Source organism: Rhynchophorus ferrugineus, unplaced genomic scaffold (genome assembly GCF_030347505.1).
Source record: "Rhynchophorus ferrugineus isolate W39M unplaced genomic scaffold, kcgeb_rfMv2 rfM8, whole genome shotgun sequence".
Classification (NCBI taxonomy): Eukaryota; Metazoa; Arthropoda; class Insecta; order Coleoptera; family Curculionidae; genus Rhynchophorus; species Rhynchophorus ferrugineus.
In genome coordinates this window covers 21,604,600-21,623,646 of record NW_027472587.1, presented here as the reverse complement: position 1 = coordinate 21,623,646, position 19,047 = coordinate 21,604,600, and the positions used below count along the sequence as shown (strand labels likewise).

General features: G+C 34.6%; 2 protein-coding genes across 2 annotated transcripts in view; one reads left to right on the top strand and one right to left on the bottom strand.

Annotated features, from left to right (window-relative positions):
* Cpap1-e (cuticular protein analogous to peritrophins 1-E) overlaps positions 1–19,047 on the top strand; it is a 290,785-nt gene that overhangs the window by 163,865 nt on the left and 107,873 nt on the right. The window lies entirely within an intron of this gene.
* The window catches only part of LOC143201774 (protein amalgam), a 183,093-nt gene that overhangs the window by 70,083 nt on the left and 93,963 nt on the right, over positions 1–19,047 (bottom strand). Inside the window, exon 4 of the mRNA XM_076413027.1 lies at positions 18,712–18,839. Within this exon, the coding sequence (XP_076269142.1) occupies positions 18,712–18,839 (128 nt within the window). The remainder of the gene's footprint in view (positions 1–18,711; positions 18,840–19,047) is intronic.

The following is a 19,047-nucleotide window of genomic DNA, read 5'->3' as shown; positions in this document are numbered from 1 at the left end:
AGTTCGTGCGCACATGACTGCCCGAGTTGTCCAAGGAATTCTTCCGGAAAGGTGAACAAAATAGGTAACTAGTATCTGGGAAAACTGTACATTTTTGTACATTTTTTAATAGTAAATAAACGTGTCAGAGTATTTGTCTCAATCATATTTGAAACACCCCCGTACAACCATTCAAACCTATATTTTGGCTTGTATGTTCCTTGAAACATACTATAAGTGCATTTTAATCATATTGTCGAGTTGGTTCGACGCCCATTGTTCATTTTTCAGGATCTGTAGTCAAAATATTGTAATATTTTATAACGATTTATATTATCCCGTCCTTGCCTCACATACATAACACGGTATTCGTTTTTTCGAGAGTCTCCCTTTCCGTTTCTTGTCGGAAACAGTTCCGACTTAATCAGAACTTATTAAGTAAACAATACTTCCTCTAATAGCCCGCAAAAACCCGTTCCCGAACTTGATACGTTCCCGCGCCGACTGTGGGAACGCCGGAATATTAATTGGTCCCTATGCAAAGTTTTCCTCTAAACGCTTTCAATTCTAACGGCGTCGGGAACTGCTCGCCGTTAAATACTTTTAATTAAACTCGCCCGTTATGAAAACCGAACTTTTTCTAGTATTAGAGTCGGTATATGAAAATGGCATGAGTCACGATTAAAACGAACCTTTAGTCTAACGAACTAAGAATGTAATAGAGCAAAAGGGAACGAATATTCGTATTTTTTTGTGGTATAGAACTTTAAGTTGGCAACAGTGTTTCTATAGAAGTGATTTTGTCTGATGGCTGATTTTTTGGTTTAATAATCGGAGGAATTTTACAAAAACTATCAGAGAAGGGTGCAAAAATGTTGGCATTTATATTTAAGCTAATACTATGAATGAATTATTTTCCTAGCATATCACCATGTCAACTCACCCTCAAAAGATGCCTGTATACATTTTACAGCTGTCAGATCATTTGTTTGCGAATTATAACATTTTGAATGAAGCAACTTTTGTTATTGTGAAAAAAATTGATAAAAAGGAATTTCGCGTGTTGATAAAATATTGCTTTTTGAAGGGAAAAAATACAGTTGAAGCAAAAACTTGGCCTGATGCCGAGATTCCGGACACTGTCCCAGGAAAATCAACTATCAAGGATTGGTACGCTAAGGTTAGATGCGGTGAAATGAGCACCGAAGACGCTGAACGCTGTGGACGCCCAAAAGAGGTTGTTACCGACGAAAACATTTAAAAAATCCACAAAATGATTTTGAATGACCGTAAATTGAAACTAAATAAAATAGCAGACACTCTAATGGTATTAACTGAACGTGTAATCATATCATTCACGAATATTTGGGTATGAGAAAGCTATTTGCAAAATGGGTGCCGCGCGAGCTCGCTTTTGACCAAAAACAAAGACTAGTTGATGATTCGGAGCAATGTTTGAAGATGATCAAGCGTAACAAACCCGTGTTTTTGAGTCGACATATGACAATAGATGAAACACGGCTCCATCATTTCACTCCAAAGTCCAATCGACAGTCATCCGGGTGGACTGCACATGATGAATCCGCTCCAAAGCGTGGGAAAACAGTCGGCTGGCAAGGTTATAACGTCTGTATTTTGGGATGCGCATGGAATAATTTTCATAGACTACCTTGAAAAAGGAAGAACTATCAACAAAGACTATTATGTAGCGTTATTGGACCGTTTGAACGACGAAATCGCCGCAAAATGGCCGCATTTGAAGAAGAAGAAAGTACTGCTTCACCAAGAGATTGCACCGTGTCACAAGTCAGTGGAAAAGATTGTAAAAATCCAAGAATTGGACTTCGAATTGCTTCCTTGTCCATCGTATTCTCCAAATCTGGTTCCCAGCGACTATTGTCTGTTCTCAGAGCTGAAAAGAATGCCCGATGGGAAGAAATTTTAGTCGAATGAAGAGGCGATCGACGAAACTATGGCCTGTTTTGCAGCAAAGGACAAATCGTACTACAAAAATGGTACTGACGACACTCGGCTGGCACGGAATAATTTTCATTGACTACCTTGAAAAAGGAAGACCATCAACAGCGACTATTACATAGCGTTAAGTAAAGTGAACGAATATTCGAATTTTTTAGTGGTATAGAACTTTGAGTTGGTAACAGTGGTAGTTTATAAATAAATTAATTGAACAAAAATGTTATCGAATACGATTTACTTTAACAGTATAGTATATCTAAAAACTAGAGTTAATTATACAGCGACAATAGTTTAGGGTATAGAGTATAGTTAAGTTTATAGGTTAGAGCTATAACCTCTTATTATCATTGCTTTCAAGAATTTTGCATACGTCTGACAACCTGACGACTTTGACAGGCTCATTCGTTTACGTGTTTGAACCAATCAGGCAGCATTATGTCTCTTTTTAACTAGAATAAAATAAGAAGGAGAATATTGTCTGATTCTAAAACGAGTTGATGAGAAACATATTGATGACGTATGTACAAAACAACTTTGAATTGATTATATGTCGTGTATTTTTGCTGCCATTTTCGTTTAAATAGTGACAGCCCTGTGATAATTACAGGAATTATAAAGAATTTTACTCTAAATAGAATGGTGGAATAACACTCTTTATACATATTTCAATTTAAGTAATATAATGGAAAGCGTGTTTATCCATAATTTAAAATTCCTTTTTCGTTCGTTTAATTGGCCTCTGAAAACATATATTTTGGCTGTTTCATCTTGACCTAAGCTATAACAAAATGTGGTACTTTTCCCATAAATATATAGTCTTTAAATTTTGCAATGTTTAATCATCTAGAAGTTTTTGATATTTCTATTCAAAAAAAACGCAGATTAAAGAATACTACAGATATTATGAAGATGTATACGCTGAATAGAATACTAATACAATAATATTTGTAAACTTTTCGTTTTTATCTTATATATTATAATCTCCTACGCTAACTTAATATGCATTTTAATATGAGAACACTGACCAAATGTGTGAAAGGCAAACGAGAATATATAGAAAAACAAATCATTTTTTAAAAGAAAATCATGGTCAGCCCGCGGTCTTTTCGCTTTACTTATTAATTGTGACGTCAAATACGAGTCGGTAATAATCTCTCATCCATTTTTAGATAATTATCTATACGAGAGATGGTTTAATAATGAGGAAAACTTCTCCCGAGAGACAGAGACGGGCGCAGAGAAAAAAACCGAAAAGGGAAAGGTGGAAGAGTTATAAGGAGAGCGCCATTGAAAGTATTTTATATCAATAAAACAACTTTCCGGAGGTACCTCGGAAAGAATTTCCCTTTTCTCGGAATCGTTAATTAGATATTCGTTATCCGCCCGGCCGTCCTTGCCCGCGCTCTTATTTTTTGCTAATTAGGGCTCGTCCTTAATGAGGCCCCCATTCAAATCCCACGTTCCGAATACACGGTTTTTGAAAAAATTACGCGAATAACTTCTCGACTCGTGTTTTTTTTTCTCTCGTCTTTTCGCTCTTTACGGTTTACCTCGGACAGATAGCTCCAAATTAATTAGGAATTATTTTAAATTAATTAGCTAATTACCAAATGGGGAGGTTTTAATGATGCCAAAACCTAATACCATCCAAGATAAGCTTTCAAAAATAGCATAAAGTCGATAGGAATTTCGGAAAGGGAAAATGATATCTATGTATCGCTATTTTAAGAAAGAATTATAAATTTATTATCTAGATGACCTAAACTCATATCTAGTTTTTGTTATCAATTTTGTACAACGTGGGGCGAAAGTCCCGCTACCATTTTGATTGCCTATAATTTTGCTCAAAGAAAAGATAAGTAAGTTTGATTTTCATAAAAAGTTTATTAGGTCTTTACATGTTTTCTTCGTTATGATTGCAAAATTATATCGGCTAAATGGTGACTGCGACTCGCTATGCAACTTACGGCTCTTTTTAACGCATGGTTCATGATATCCTGCAACATCTGAGGCTGAATTTCTTCAATTTCGTGACGAATATTGCCTCTAAGATGTTGAATCGTTTGAGGCTTATTCACATTAACTTTTGATTAAAAAAAAAACCATAAGAAAATGTCTGGTGCTGTTAAATCCGGAAATCTGTTAAGCCACCTGTTAAATATATCGATATTTTTTCAAGTTCGGGATGCAAACATATAATATTATTCCTAATAAGAGTCGTTTAAATGAACACTGTCTAAAATTCTGTAACTATTCATACAAATTAATCCGCAAAGATGATGAAGTTTTAACCTGACGACTGTTGGACGTGGAAAGTTTGAATATCCAACTGTAACAAATATGTGGCTGTTATCTCTAAAGTAAACGCCAAAATTATTCTTCTATAATGTGCATAATAATTACAAATAATATCTAAATGGACTATAAATAGACCCCTAAGTTGTTTACAAAATAACACACATTCAAAACAAATCAGAAAAAAACAATATAAATAAAATATTCTGTTTCAAATTTAACTTTATGCTTTATAATAAAAAAAACTTCCATCTGTAAACTTAAGGAAAATTATAAATTTAAGATCGGACACTAGAAAGTAGCAGAGCAACTGAGTTCAAAAGAGCCAAGCCAATCAATTGACCTACCTAAGTTAAGTTAAACCTACGTTAAACCTACGTTTACCTAAGTTAAACAAATATAATATTTCTTATGAAAGACGCCCAATAACTAATTTTTATCAATAATATCGAAAGAAAAATAATCAAAACCCACTAATTAACCTATCTCCACATTTAATCGCACATAAAATTAATTAAACGACGACACAAGCCTTAAAAAAACAAAACACAATTCGCTCTCACTTGATTTCGAATGACTTTTAACCATTATAGATAGATAAGTGGCGACCCAGGCCTGTTTGATGATGAACGAGGGCTCCGAAATCAATTATGCAAAACGAATGGAACTGTTCAGTCTTTCCTGAGATACTTTAATATTAATGGAATAATAAGTAGAAGGGTATTGGGACCTAACATTCGAGTCGAATATTCACGGTGATGAATAGAGGCTTCAGGTTTCTGCGAAACAATAACATTAACCATCTTATGAATGTTGTCGTTTGACGATCGACCAAAGGAAACCTTTAACAGAGAAATATGAAAATAGATTGATATATTTCATCACTTTTCGATCGGTAGAGGGTCATATTTGAGAATTTGTTGGTTTAGTGCATGTTATAATAATAATATTTATACATCTTTCAGTTTTTTATATATGAATATAGGTGTTATGTAATATATCTTAACGAGTATACATTTTAAAGCAATTTAACATGGATTTTCATTTTCGTTTATTTTACACCAACATATACCTATTTTGAGAGTTTTAGCTTTGTCTGAGAAGTAATAAAAGTCGAAATAATTTGCAATTTTTCTGAATATTCATGTTTTTTGCTGTCATTTCTATTCATATCATCCCAAGTTAATGCAAATTATTAGAATTATAAAGAATTCTGCATTGAATCGAGTGGTAGTATAATAATTGTTATGCAGCATTTAGTGTTTGGGTTATGCAATGAAAATATTCTGGAAAAAAAGTGTGGATTTCTGTTTATATCACATATCTTGAAATCCATAAACTCTAAAGCAATTTAACTGAGGTTTTCGTTTCTTTTGCCCTAAAATTCATATATTTTGAGTGTTTCATCTTGACCTGAGCGATAATAAAATTTGGCACTTTTTCCATATATATAGTCGTGAAAATTAACGATTTTTTCTATTTTTCATAATTTTTGCTCTCATTTCCGTTGAAATAATCACAGATTAATGAAAATTATAGGAATTGTAAACAATTTTGCGTTGAATCGAGTGGTGATATTATCATTTTATAGAACATTTAGTTTTTAAGTTATAGACCGGAAATTGAATATTAAAAAAAATTGTGGGTTTCTATATAGTCGCATATCTAAAGAACTATAAACTCTAAAGAAAATTTGCCGGGATTTTCATTTATGTCATTCCAAAATACACATATTTTCAGTGTCTCATCTTGATCTGAGTCATAGCAAAATTTGGCACTATTTCCACACATTTAATCTAGAAATTTTGCAATGTTTAACCCGTTTGAAGTTGTTTGCTGCTATTTCTCTTCAAAAGCAGATTATTGAAAATTTCAGGTATTATGAAGAATTATACGCTGGATGGAAACTAATACAATAATATTTTCGTTTGTTACTTATGAGATTACAATGAATTCACACATCTTATATATTATATCTCTTAAACTAATTTATATGTATTTTCTTTTTATTTGCATCAAATTGACCTGAAACCCTTTGAACTATAAAAAATATGAAATGAATGTGAATTATTCTCATTGAACCTCTTAGAAACTGAACCAGCTACTGTATTTCTTTACGAAGTGGTACTTATGATGAATCAGAGTTTTAGAACTGGTGTATGAGCAGATACCTCAAAATTAATTCAAATCAAATATTCTTAAAGTCGTACTTCGATCCTGGCCAAGACGATTTTACACGTGACATTATTAGAAAGCAATATTGTAAATTCTGATTGTAAAAATTGGTTATCTATAATTGGATCTATTTCAAGCGATAAGAATATCTCAAATATGTAAATGATGCCTGCATATAAAAGTTTAAACTTTATAAAAAGGTATATTTTATAATAAATCACAGGTTTTGAACCGAGATATGAACAGATTCTTCAAGTTTATCCAAATTATATTCAAAACCACATTATTAGAAAGCAACACTGTATATTATGATTGTACAAACTTCGTTACCTATAATTGGAGCCATTTCAAGCGATAAGAACGACACCGAATAACTGAAAATTGGAAATCCGGCAGAATTAGAAAAGTTTCCGGTAAAAAATGGACACGGTTGATGTTCATTTTGCAAATATGTAAATGATGCCTGTATGTAAAAGTTTAAACTTTATAAAAAGGTATATTTTATAATAAATGGCAGGTTTTGAACCGAGATATGAACAGATTCTTCAAGTTTATCCAAATTATATTCAAAACCACATTATTAGACAGCAACACTGTATATTATGATTGTACAAACTTCGTTACCTATAATTGGAACCATTTCAAGCGATAAGAATGACACCGAATAACTGAAAATTGGAAAACCGGCAGAATTAGAAAAGTTTCCGATAAAAAATGGACACGGTTGATGTTCATTTTGCAAATATGTAAATATGTAAATGATGCCTATATGTAAAAGTTTAAACTTTATAAAAAGGTATATTTTATAATAAATCACAGGTTTTGAACCGAGATATGAACAGATTCTTCAAATTTATCCAAATTATATTCAAAACCACATTATTAGACAGCAACACTGTATATTATGATTGTACAAACTTCGTTACCTATAATTGGAGCCATTTCAAGCGATAAGAACGACACCGAATAACTGAAAATTGGAAAACCGACAGAATTAGAAAAGTTTCCGGTAAAAAATGGACACGGTTGATGTTCATTTTCCAAATATGTAAATATGTAAATGATGCCTGTATGTAAAAGTTTAAACTTTATAAAAAGGTATATTTTATAATAAATCACAGGTTTTGAACCGAGATATGAACAGATTCTTCAAATTTATCCAAATTATATTCAAAACCACATTATTAGACAGCAACACTGTATATTATGATTGTACAAACTTCGTTACCTATAATTGGAGCCATTTCAAGCGATAAGAACGACACCGAATAACTGAAAATTGGAAAACCGGCAGAATTAGAAAAGTTTCCGGTAAAAAAGGGACACGGTCGATGTTCATTTACAAATATGTAAATGTCGTCCGCATGTAAAAGTTGAAGCGGGAGGAGAAAAAGGGCGGGAAAAGCTCCCGGCGCCAAATCGCATTATCGCTCGGCTTTGTACAGCCAGCGCCATCCCGTCCCGACACCGAACAAAACCAGATCCCGTGTCCCCCGTCGGTGCATGTGAAAAGCTTGATTTATAGCCGCCCGCCTAATTATATAATTAATTCGGCTTATTGTGCTTTATTTATTATTTTAAACCAGCCAGACTAGCGCCAGTTGTTCCCGTGCCGTCTGGCGGAAGGATCTCTTTTACCGTTACGCCGGCAGCATCATCATCACCACCGCCACCAAACCCCCCTCGACCCCCTCGCGCCGCCCGTTCAACGTCAGATTATAAACAGCGCTCGGCGGTGTGTTCGAACCTGCTCGTTAACTGTGTGTTTGCCCTGCTCTGAAACGTCCTTTGTCGAAGCAGAAGCCGTACCAAACGAGCCCTACTTGAAGAGTAACGCGACCGAAACTTTGATTGTTACGGTTTTGATGGCGGAGGCGGTGTCGTGACTAAACACGGGAATTTAAAAAGCCCTTTGTAACAGGTCAATTGTAAAAGGCTCCAGCCTACCATGGTAAAACACAGTTTATTGGCAAAATTAGCTTTTTTTATTCAACATAATTCTCTTCAAGGGCGATACACTGAAGTGTGTGTTGGAGCACTTTTAAAGGTAGTCAATGAAAATTGTTCATGAAAATTGTTCCATGCGCATCCCAAAATACAGACACCGTAACCTTGCCAGCCGACTGTTGCGTTTTCCCACGCTTTGGATCGGGTTCATCACGTGCTGTCCATTCTGATGATTGTCGATTGGACTTCTGAATGAAAAGATAGAGCCATGTTTCATCCATTGTCACATGTCGACGCAAAAAAACTCGTGTTTATTTGGCTTGATCATCTTCAAACATTGCTCCGAATCATCAACTCGTCGTTGTTTTTGGTCAAAAGTGAGCTCGCGCGGCACCCATTTTGCACAGAGCTTTCTCATACCCAAATATTCGTGAATGATATGATTACACATTCAGTTAATATATTTAGGGTGTCTACTATTTCATTCAGTTTCAATTTACGGTCATTCAAAATCATTTTGTGAATTTTTTAAATGTTTTCATCGGTAGCAACCTCTTTTGGGCGACATTTGCATTCACCGTCTTCGGTGCTCATTTCACCACATCTAAACTTAGCATACCAATCCCTGATGGTTGATTTTCCTGGGACAGTGTGCGGAAACTCGGCATCAAACCGAGTTTTTGCTTGAACTGTATTTTTTTCCTTTAAAAAGCAATATTTTACCAACACGCGAAATCTTTTTTATCCATTTTTTTTTCACAATAACAAAAGTTGCTTCACTCAAAATGCTATAATTCACAAACCAATGATCCGACAGCTGTGAAATTTATACACGTATCTTTTGGAGGTTATGGCCAACTGAAAAAAATTAGGCACATCATGCCAAATTAGGCTTGATGAGACCGGATGTTTTCTGGGATGACTTCTGAAGTTGGTTATCCACCAGTTAGTAGGCTTAGTAGGCACGTTAAGAATTGGTCCAGTCTAGATAAACACTAGTTGGTAAAAATGATACTCCAATATATATATATATATATATATATATATATATATATATATATATATATTACTTTACATTTAACATTTTTTAATCATTTTTACGAATGCTTCTCTGTATATATTTAATTTTTGGTTCCGCTACTGACAATATTATCTATTCAATTCAATTTTACTACTGATTTGTCCAATTACAACCCCTTCATCATTAAAAATCGCCAGAGCCGCAAAATAACGATTCCAAAATAAGATCTGCCTCAATTATCTTTATTTTCAACGGAACCCCTTCTCCGCCATCGTTTAAAGCAAAAAAAAGACGCGAAAGATCACGCCGTATATTCCGTCAGGATCTCTCGACGAAAATAATCCGAAAACTCGCGATGACAATTTTCGACAGTTCAGACCCTCTCCCCCCACCGTATTCCCCCGTCTTTCGGGGCTATAAATCATACAATATCCGCAATAGGAGCACCATTTATTTATCGGTCTTTTAGCTGATGGATGAGGAACCCTAATCTTATTTCGCGAAACTTTCGATTTTTCGACAAAAGCAACGAGGAACGACTGGAGGAGGAAGAGGTGGGGGGAACATCCTCGCGATTTAAACGGTTCTTTGTTGGGTCTTACATCATTTTTTCCTCCTAAATAGCCCGACGGTTATGGTAAACTGTAAAAGTTTCGGTGAATTTATATCAGTCACGTCAATCAAGTTTGGAAAGTCTGTTTCCAAGCCTTATCTTACTAATATGTTAGTTGTCATTACATCTCTAATTCTTGGTTCATATATCTGTTCAGTTTGTTTTGTCAGGCCTCGGCAATAATGATTTCAGTCAGTTTCAACTACTAATGATAATATAACTTCTTGTGAGTCCGAAGGCAGAACACGAATTAGTAACTGTGCTATAAAGTCGATAATTTTTTAATATTAATCAACGCTTTTTCGTTTTGGGCTAACTACTAGTTAGAGTAGGTCCCGAAAAAACAGTCTCCTTAACCTAGCTGATAAACTTACAATAATATCATGCAATACAATATATGCAATAACTTTTTTTTTTCATTTTGGATATTACCTAAAACTAGGGTAGCACTTTACGACTGATTGCACATCAAATAATAATTTATTTCAGTGTTTTTTTCTGATTTTGGAATAATAGAACTAAATCTTCGATGCCCTCTTGATATTTCACTATTTTAAACATCGTTTCGTTCTAAGGAAATTTAACATAAAGTTTTGTTTCTTTCACCTCAATTGTTATGGAGGTCTTATCTGATATATCTTAAAAAGTACAAATTCTAAGGCATTTTAACATAGATTCTCATTTTCTCATTATCTCTATTCCACCCTAAAATACATATATTTATAAATACATATACATATATCTTTATCCCAGAGCTAAAAAAAATTAACGATTTTTTCATATAGTCGTGAAAATTTGCGATTTTTTACCATTTTCATATTTCTTGCTGCTATTTCCGTTAAAATAACGACGGATTGATGAAAGTTACAGGAATTATAAAGAATGTTACGCTGAATCGAACGGTAGATTTATACAGGCTTTAGTTTTTAAATTATATAATGAGGAATGTATTTTCAGAAAACGAGTTCTGTTTATGTCACATATCTTAAAAATAATTAATTATTAAGCAATTCAACATGGATTTTCATTTGTTTCACCTAAAGATACATATAATACGATGATTTTATCTTTATCTGAGTTACCTAGTTATGGTATTTTTTCCATACATATTGTCGTGAAAATTTGGGATGATTTGCAATTTCCATATTTTTCGCTGCCATTTCCGTTAAAGTAGCGATAGGTTAATGAAATTTACAGGGATTTTAAAGAATGTTGCGCTGAATCGTATTGTATTGTGATCTTTATACAATCTTCAATTTATAAGTTACTAGCGACCTGCCCCGGCTTCGCACGGGTGCAATGCTGATACTAAATCCAATACACTACAGAAAAAATATGAACGTTGTATATAAAAACATAGCGGCCCGCTCCGACTTTGCACGGGCATAAAATATATATGCCTATGTCACTCAGTGAAAACATGATTAAAATCGATCCAGTATTTTTGGTTCATTCATTACTGCCCTTGGCCTGCACGCATTAAATTTGGAGTAAAACAGTTCCTCTTGCCCTATACTTACTATGAAGATTTCCTGCTATCTTTGGAATATCTAAATTCATACAATTTTTATTACATTACACATTTTTAAACGCAAATTTAAAATTTGTAATATCTCCGAAAATATTTGTTTAATTTACATGCTGTAAGGAACCATATTGATCTATATTAATTGCACACTGTATTTAAGGTACTTAATTCGATAAGGATTAATGCCGTATTGCTTAAAATAGCTTCGTAAATAAGCCATTTTCTCACGTAAAAAGTAAACAATAAAAATGGTTAATGTGGGTTATCCCTAAAAGATAAACATATACCATCGCAGACTTTTTTGTAGACCTTTTTATGGTGTACAATACTGTAGTACATTAATTTGATCTAACTCGTAGGGTTAGGCAGCGTTTTTGCTAATTGCTAAATAAGCCTAAAAAAATAGGTTAATTTACGACATCACGTTAGAAACCTCTAAAATTAGCAATGTTGCCTTAGTATATTATGCATGTATTATACATATAAACCTTCCTCTTGAATCACTCTATCTATTGAAAAAAACCGCATCAAAATCCGTTGCGTAGTTTTAAAGATTTAAGCGCACATAGGGATATAGGGACAGAAAAGGCGACTTTGTTTTATACTATGTAGTGATACATAAAAATTGTGCTTTCAGAAAATGGCTAGATTATGTCACATATATTAAAAAATATAAATTATATGATATAACATGGATTTTCTTTTCTTTCACCCCATAATGCATGTATTATGAGACTTTCATTTCAATCTTATAGGTACATATTTTTGCCACTTTTTTCGTATATATAATGGTGAAAATTTGAGATGTTTTCCTATTTTCAATTTAACTGCCATTTCCGTTAAAATAACACTATATTCATGAAAATCACAGAGATTACAAAGAATTTTACGTTTCAATGAATGATAATACAACAATTTTCATTCCACTTTTAGTTTTCAAGTTATACAATGATGTTATACAAATGTCTTTAGAAATCAACTGGATTTCTATTTACATCACATATCTTAAAAAATATAAAATGTAAAGCAATTTCACATGGATTTTTGTTTATTGCCTCCTAAAATACATTTTAACTTTTTCCATATATGCATAATAATAATATGCATCATATATAAATATATATATATATATATATATATATATATATATATATATATATATATATGAGAACAGTGCCACCGTTTTTTATGTATATATATACTTGATGATTGAAATTTGATTTTTTGTCAATTTTAAATATTTTGCTCATTTTCATTCAATTAGTTCAAGGGGCTAATAAAGCCAATAACATTTATAAAGAATTTTACTATGAATCGACTGGTATTATATCAAAATGTATACAGATTTTGGTTTTTAAGTTATATAATGAAAGGTATATCGAATATATTTTTATGTTTCACACCCAATAAGCCTTGTACCGACTTTGTTGGTGTAGTTATCAAGGCCACAGAACGGTCTTCCTACTATTGCGATAATCGCGGGTTCGAATCCTGCTGGGACACGGATGTAATTTACTATCGTGATTGTAATTGTAAATGTCTTTATGGGCAACCGTGGAAAATCCGACAAGGAATAACCATCACAATCACGTCAGTAACCAGGCTGGGTAAGACCGGATGTCCTCTAGGATGGTCTCTAAGTTGGTCACTGACCAGCCTGTATGCCGAAGACCGTGGTTCGGAAACCACGTTAAACAGTAGGTCTATTCAAGTTAAACCCTCGTTGGTAAAAAATTGGTGGAGACACAAAAATATAACAAAAAAAAGCCTCGCAATGTTAAAATTACGACCAATAGAGGGCCACCGACGACAATCAACCCTGGTCCCGGTATCTTGTACCTTCCGATTCGATCAAATAAACACGAACCGATTCGTCCCGTTCCTTTTTAATTAATCAAGACGCCCCCCCTATAATTAGCCGCCATATTTCTGGGTCCTTCGGGCGGTAGGAAAAAATCCACCGTCATTACGACGTTGCCAATTGTTTACCTTCGCCGAAATTAGGTTCGCAAAAAGACCCTTCGTTAGTCGCCCGGCCCGCAGGGCTAATTAATCAAAACAAGTGAAAAATTCGGGCCAAAAAATATAAGATATCAGGATAACTGGTAATAAATCAATTACCAATCTGGATAAAGCCGGAGGAGTGTTTTTTTTACGATCTGGCGTCGAGGATAATCCGGAACTGTGTTTTAGCTTTTGTACGGGGAGGGGAAATGATAACAAAGTTTTTAAATTGGATGATAAAAATATCTTGTGTATATTTTTTCTTTCGAGAAAAATGACCTGAATTTGCTAATCCTGACGTTGGGATAATTCAGCAAAATTATAAATATCTTATTCCTTCTTGGAAACGTTTTTTTAAAATTACTTTATCATTTGTATTTAGAATAACTTAAAAACTACGTATAAATCTAAGAAACCTATCGGTCCTTAGTCTCTATAGCAATAATGTTCACGTATTAATTAACATTGCTGTATTTTTCTGTTAAATAAATTTCACTACTCTACAAGATTAACTGCTTTGATAATTTCTGAGTCTATGTCCTGCTCGAGTGACATCCAAAAGTTGTGGTATTAACACGAAAGTGGAGTTTCCTCTAATGTTTCCTTCCTCATCCCAAGTGTGTTATTTAGGTTGTTATTCGCCTGTTGCTATATTCGGGTTGCTTTTTCGCGGTTATTTCTAACAGCAGCCATCGCAACATCATCAACATAGAAATGGTGATATTTTTGTGTTAAAATACATAGATGATTGCTAACACATAGATGGTGCTACTAGAATTAAATCCATATGTTTTTTAGTCAGTCCTAACACTCAAAAGATGCGTGCAGCAACTTTTGTTATTGTGAAAAAAAATGGATAAAACTAATTTCGCGTGTTGATAAAATATTGCTTTTTGCAGGGAAAAAATACAGTTGGTGCAAAAACTTGGCTTGATGCCGAGTTTCCGGACACTGCCCCAGGAAAATCAACCATCAAGGATTGGTATGCTAAGTTTAGACGTGGTGAAATGAGCACCGAAGACGGTGAACGCAGTGGACGCCTAAAGGAGATTGTTACCGACGAAAACTTTTAAAGAATCCACAAAATGGTTTTGAATCACCGTAAATTGAAACTGAATGAAATTGCAGACACTCTAAAGATATCAACTGAATGTGTACGTCATATCATTGACGAATATTTGGGTATTAGTTATATCTGTGCAAAGTGGGTGCAGCGCGAGCTCACTTTTGACCAAAAGCAACGACGAGTTGGTGATTCGAAGCAGTGTTTGAAGATGATCAAGCCTAATAAACTCAAGTATTTGCGTCGATATGTGACAATGGATAAAACATGGCCCCATCATTTCACTCCGAAGTCCAATCGTCAGTCATCCGAGTGGACAGTCTGTATTTTGGGATACGCTTGGAATAATTTTCATTGACTACCTTGAAAAAGGAAGGACTATCAACAGCGACTATTACATAGCGTTATTGCACCGTTTGATGGACGAAATCGCCGAAAAACGGCAACATTTGAAGAAAAAGAAAGTACTGCTTCACCAAGACAATACACCGTGTCACAAGTCATTGAAATCGATGGCAAAAATCCATGAATTGAGGTTCAAATCGCTTTTTCATCCACCATATTCTCCAGATCTGGCCCCCAGTGACTATTTCCTGTCCTCAGATCTCAAAAGAATGCTCGCTGGGAAGAAATTTTTGTCGAATGAAGAGGTGATCGTCGAAACTGAGGCCTATTTTGAAGCAAAGGACAAATCGTACTACAAAAATGGTATCAAAAAGTTGAAGGGTCGCTATAATCAATGTATCACCCTTGCAGGGAATTATGTTGCATAAAAAAACTAATTTTGTCAAAATAATGTGTTTTACTATGTTAGGCAGGGGACTTTTCAATTGATCTGTTATGCTATGGGTAAAATAGGTAAAGAATTGGTCGCAACAATCTTCCCTGATGCTTTAACTTCTTTTTGTTGTTGTAGTCCTTCCTCTTGTTTGAGTCTAAACATACTTGCGGAGATGCAAGAGCTTAGGAGTTCAGTATATTCATTTGATATCATTTCCTGAAGCTTGTGGTTCAATCACGCCTGCCAAAACTTGTCTGGAAACTTATAGTTTTTTTTAACATTTAAGAATATACCTGATCAGACATTTTTATATTCGTAGGATTCCATGTGATTGGTCGAAGCTATTACTAGTGTCAGTGAGACAGTTTTGTAGGTTTTGGTTCATTTGGCAAATTCTCTGGTTTTTGGGGGTCATAACAATTTCAGTGTCTTTCCTTCAGTTGGTAAACTTTATAGCTCCCTTTCCTTGTCAAATTTTCACACTTATTGAATTAATTTACTTTAGTTGGTTACGAAGCTTTGTTCTAAATGATCAGCGAAAGCTTCAGCTTTTTGTTCATTGTTACATGCTCAAACTTCATAGTACGTTTATTGCTGGGCTATGCCAATGGGAAACTAATGATAAACTTAAACGTTTTCTTTTTAATGTTTTATCAAAGGCTACTGGGTCATACAGTAATTTTGCAGAAATGAGACGAAATTTTTTGAAAATAGATTTATTGCTGTTAAAACATCGAAGTTGTAAATCTACTGTTGACAATCAGATGGTAATGAAGAGTTAAATGAAGAGCAGCATAGAAGTTCTAGACCTTTTTCTGTAATATCCATTTTGAAATAACAATAACTTTTGTTTGAATAAACAAATAACGATTTATCTAAAGTGTTCTATCAATTAATTGATAACTATCAAATGCACTGTTGCTTGGCTTCATTGGTTAAGCGAACTTGACGTCAGCGCTCAGGAAAGCTTTGAATTACCTTTCCCAAAAGATAAATTTATAATTATTAAATATTTGTGATAATAATCACATGCCACAAGCGCACAAACTATAAAACCAAACCATCCTTAATGAATTAGCCTAATTTCGGATTATATGATTGATAACCGCAATTACCTTCCGCCAAATTTCAACGCTGGCACCCATCAAGAAGTACCCGAACGAAAATACACCTGCAAACCGGATCGATCAAACGACCGAAGCCCTTTCCAATTTCTTACACTTATTTTGATTAATTAACTCTCCACTGGCGGCTTAATGAACGGTCCCCCGGCCTCACCTCGTCCCCCACCCCTTACGAAAAAAAGGTAAACAATTTCGTCCCCAGGGATCGCCTTAAATGGAGTTTTTTCCGTCTCGGGTCGCCTTCCGACTTCCAGTTTACAATTAAATAACGCGGAAAATTATAATTAATTAACGGGGTGTCTGATGGAGACGAAAAAAAATCGAGAATAAATGATGCGGATGCCCCCGTCCCCGCCCTTTTTAAATGCGGCTTTTATGGGAACGTTTTAATTTCTCGGGGCGGCTTATTGTTATTTATGGTTTGTCCGGTAGGAAATTGTTCGAATTTAATGAGTTTTACACATACAATGAACCATACCGATGTTAGAATCTTGTTTTGATATAAACGAATCTCCGAAAACTTCATCTCCAATCCGAAATGTATGTATCATATGAAATGTTGGTATGCACTAATCATGATTCGTAAAATGAATGCAAAAAATGTAATTAGTTCAATAATTTAATAAGAAAGATAACACATATCAACAAAAGTACAACGACAAGTAATCATCATGTTGTCATACATATTCAATGCCTGTTTGAGACTGAAGCATTTCCCGGAATGTTTTAACGTTAATCGTTAAAAATCTGACAATCTGATATCAAAACTATTTGATAGATTGCTGTAAATATGTATTAAATCATTTACAGAAATACGACCAAGTGCACAGAGTAACTGCACTTGTTGAAAAGGTATTCGAAGAAAAGAAATGTTGCCCTGCAACATTCCTGGGGGCCTCACAAGCATTTGACCGGTTATGCCATTTGCCAAGGTGTCAAGCGTCTTCGTACCACTCTTGTATCTGCTCCACACTGCTGATATCCCAACAACAAAAGAAACAGTACTTGGAACATTAAAGAACGGCACAGTTATCATGGTAATAACTAAAAGAGACCGGAAAATACAGCTTAATAGATCCAAATCTGTCCCTGTTAATTTTTAGTAGTAATATCACTCCCGATTTCTTAAGCAGAATCAGCTAAATACCTCGGAATGTATCTCGAAAACATTGATTTATCAGTCAATCATAAAGCCATTACATCAATATTTCATATCAACTAATAATCCAACGCAGCCAAAACCAAAGTTCTACGATTAATTGTCAATGCTTATCGTTACATAACCGACAAAGAGCTGCGCGATAACCTCGATATCCAACGGATATACGAAGTGATCCAAGCTTTCGCTTTCAAACATGAAATAAGGTTGCTAAATCACAGCAAATTGGAAGTAATACAGCAATCTAAGATATAATTAATGGGAAAAGTCCAAACATCAAGCACTTCAATGGCATGTCAGCGACGCTTTAGCTTTATTGAAGTTATATATTTTGCTGCATGGTTTGATACTCTTCAATGAAGCCACTTATGTTATATATGAACCACAAAATTATATATAAAGTGTAGCACTATCTAAACTTAATACCATTTAAAGCAATAAAATTAACCAACAAGTGAACTGATTTACTATCAAAATATGCTGACGTGAACGGAATGTTTTGAGGCTTTCTCATACATTTTGTGTTGTTAATCTTGTGGTACAGTTGATTGATTGACCAAAGGATCTGGAATGATTGAGAACAATCGATTTAACAGATTTGCAGCGGTTTTAAAAGAACTTAATGTTCAGGTACTTGAAAGGTGCTCTTTTCGCCAACATTAAGCTCCCTAGGTGACCAACTCATTTTGGTCCAATGATTTGCTCGGCCTGAGCAGTCCCATAGACACAAAAACAATGAGAATTTGGTAACCTCAGCTTGTGGTCCACAATGGTCTTCATATTTAAGTTACGAATAATCAATTCCAAGTACTTGTAGGTTTCCTAGAAGTGTACGGAATAACCTACAGGAATTGGAGTTTAACTCACTGTTGTAAAGCAGAACTATTTTAACGTCCTCAATTGTTTTCCATGTTATTCTTAGACACAGATTTCTCCATAAAAAGCTTTTATTAAAGTTAATTATAAAACATAAGAATCGCTGATCGATACTTTCTGTTGTTTGATTTCGCCAATATAACAAAAAACAAAAAGAAATACTCCTCACCTGTTGGTCGTGGGTCCAGTATATCGACGGAGGCGGCTCCGGACTGTGTTTAACGACGCACGTCAAGTTCATGGTACTCATTTGATTAATGTACAGCTCCGGACCTCCCAACAGCATTGTGATGGGCTCTGGAACAGAACAGATTAATTATCCTGTAGGTGTGTAACACGCTATCTCCGTCGGCAAACTTTCAAACTACAACATACGGCTTACATATTTATCCGAATATCTGGAGATAATTAAAAGTTTAAATTCACCATGGCGTGCGCGGGGTAATGGTAATACATCAGGCGCAGCTTCGCCTCCGGGAGATAGATTAGTTTTCGACCATATCGT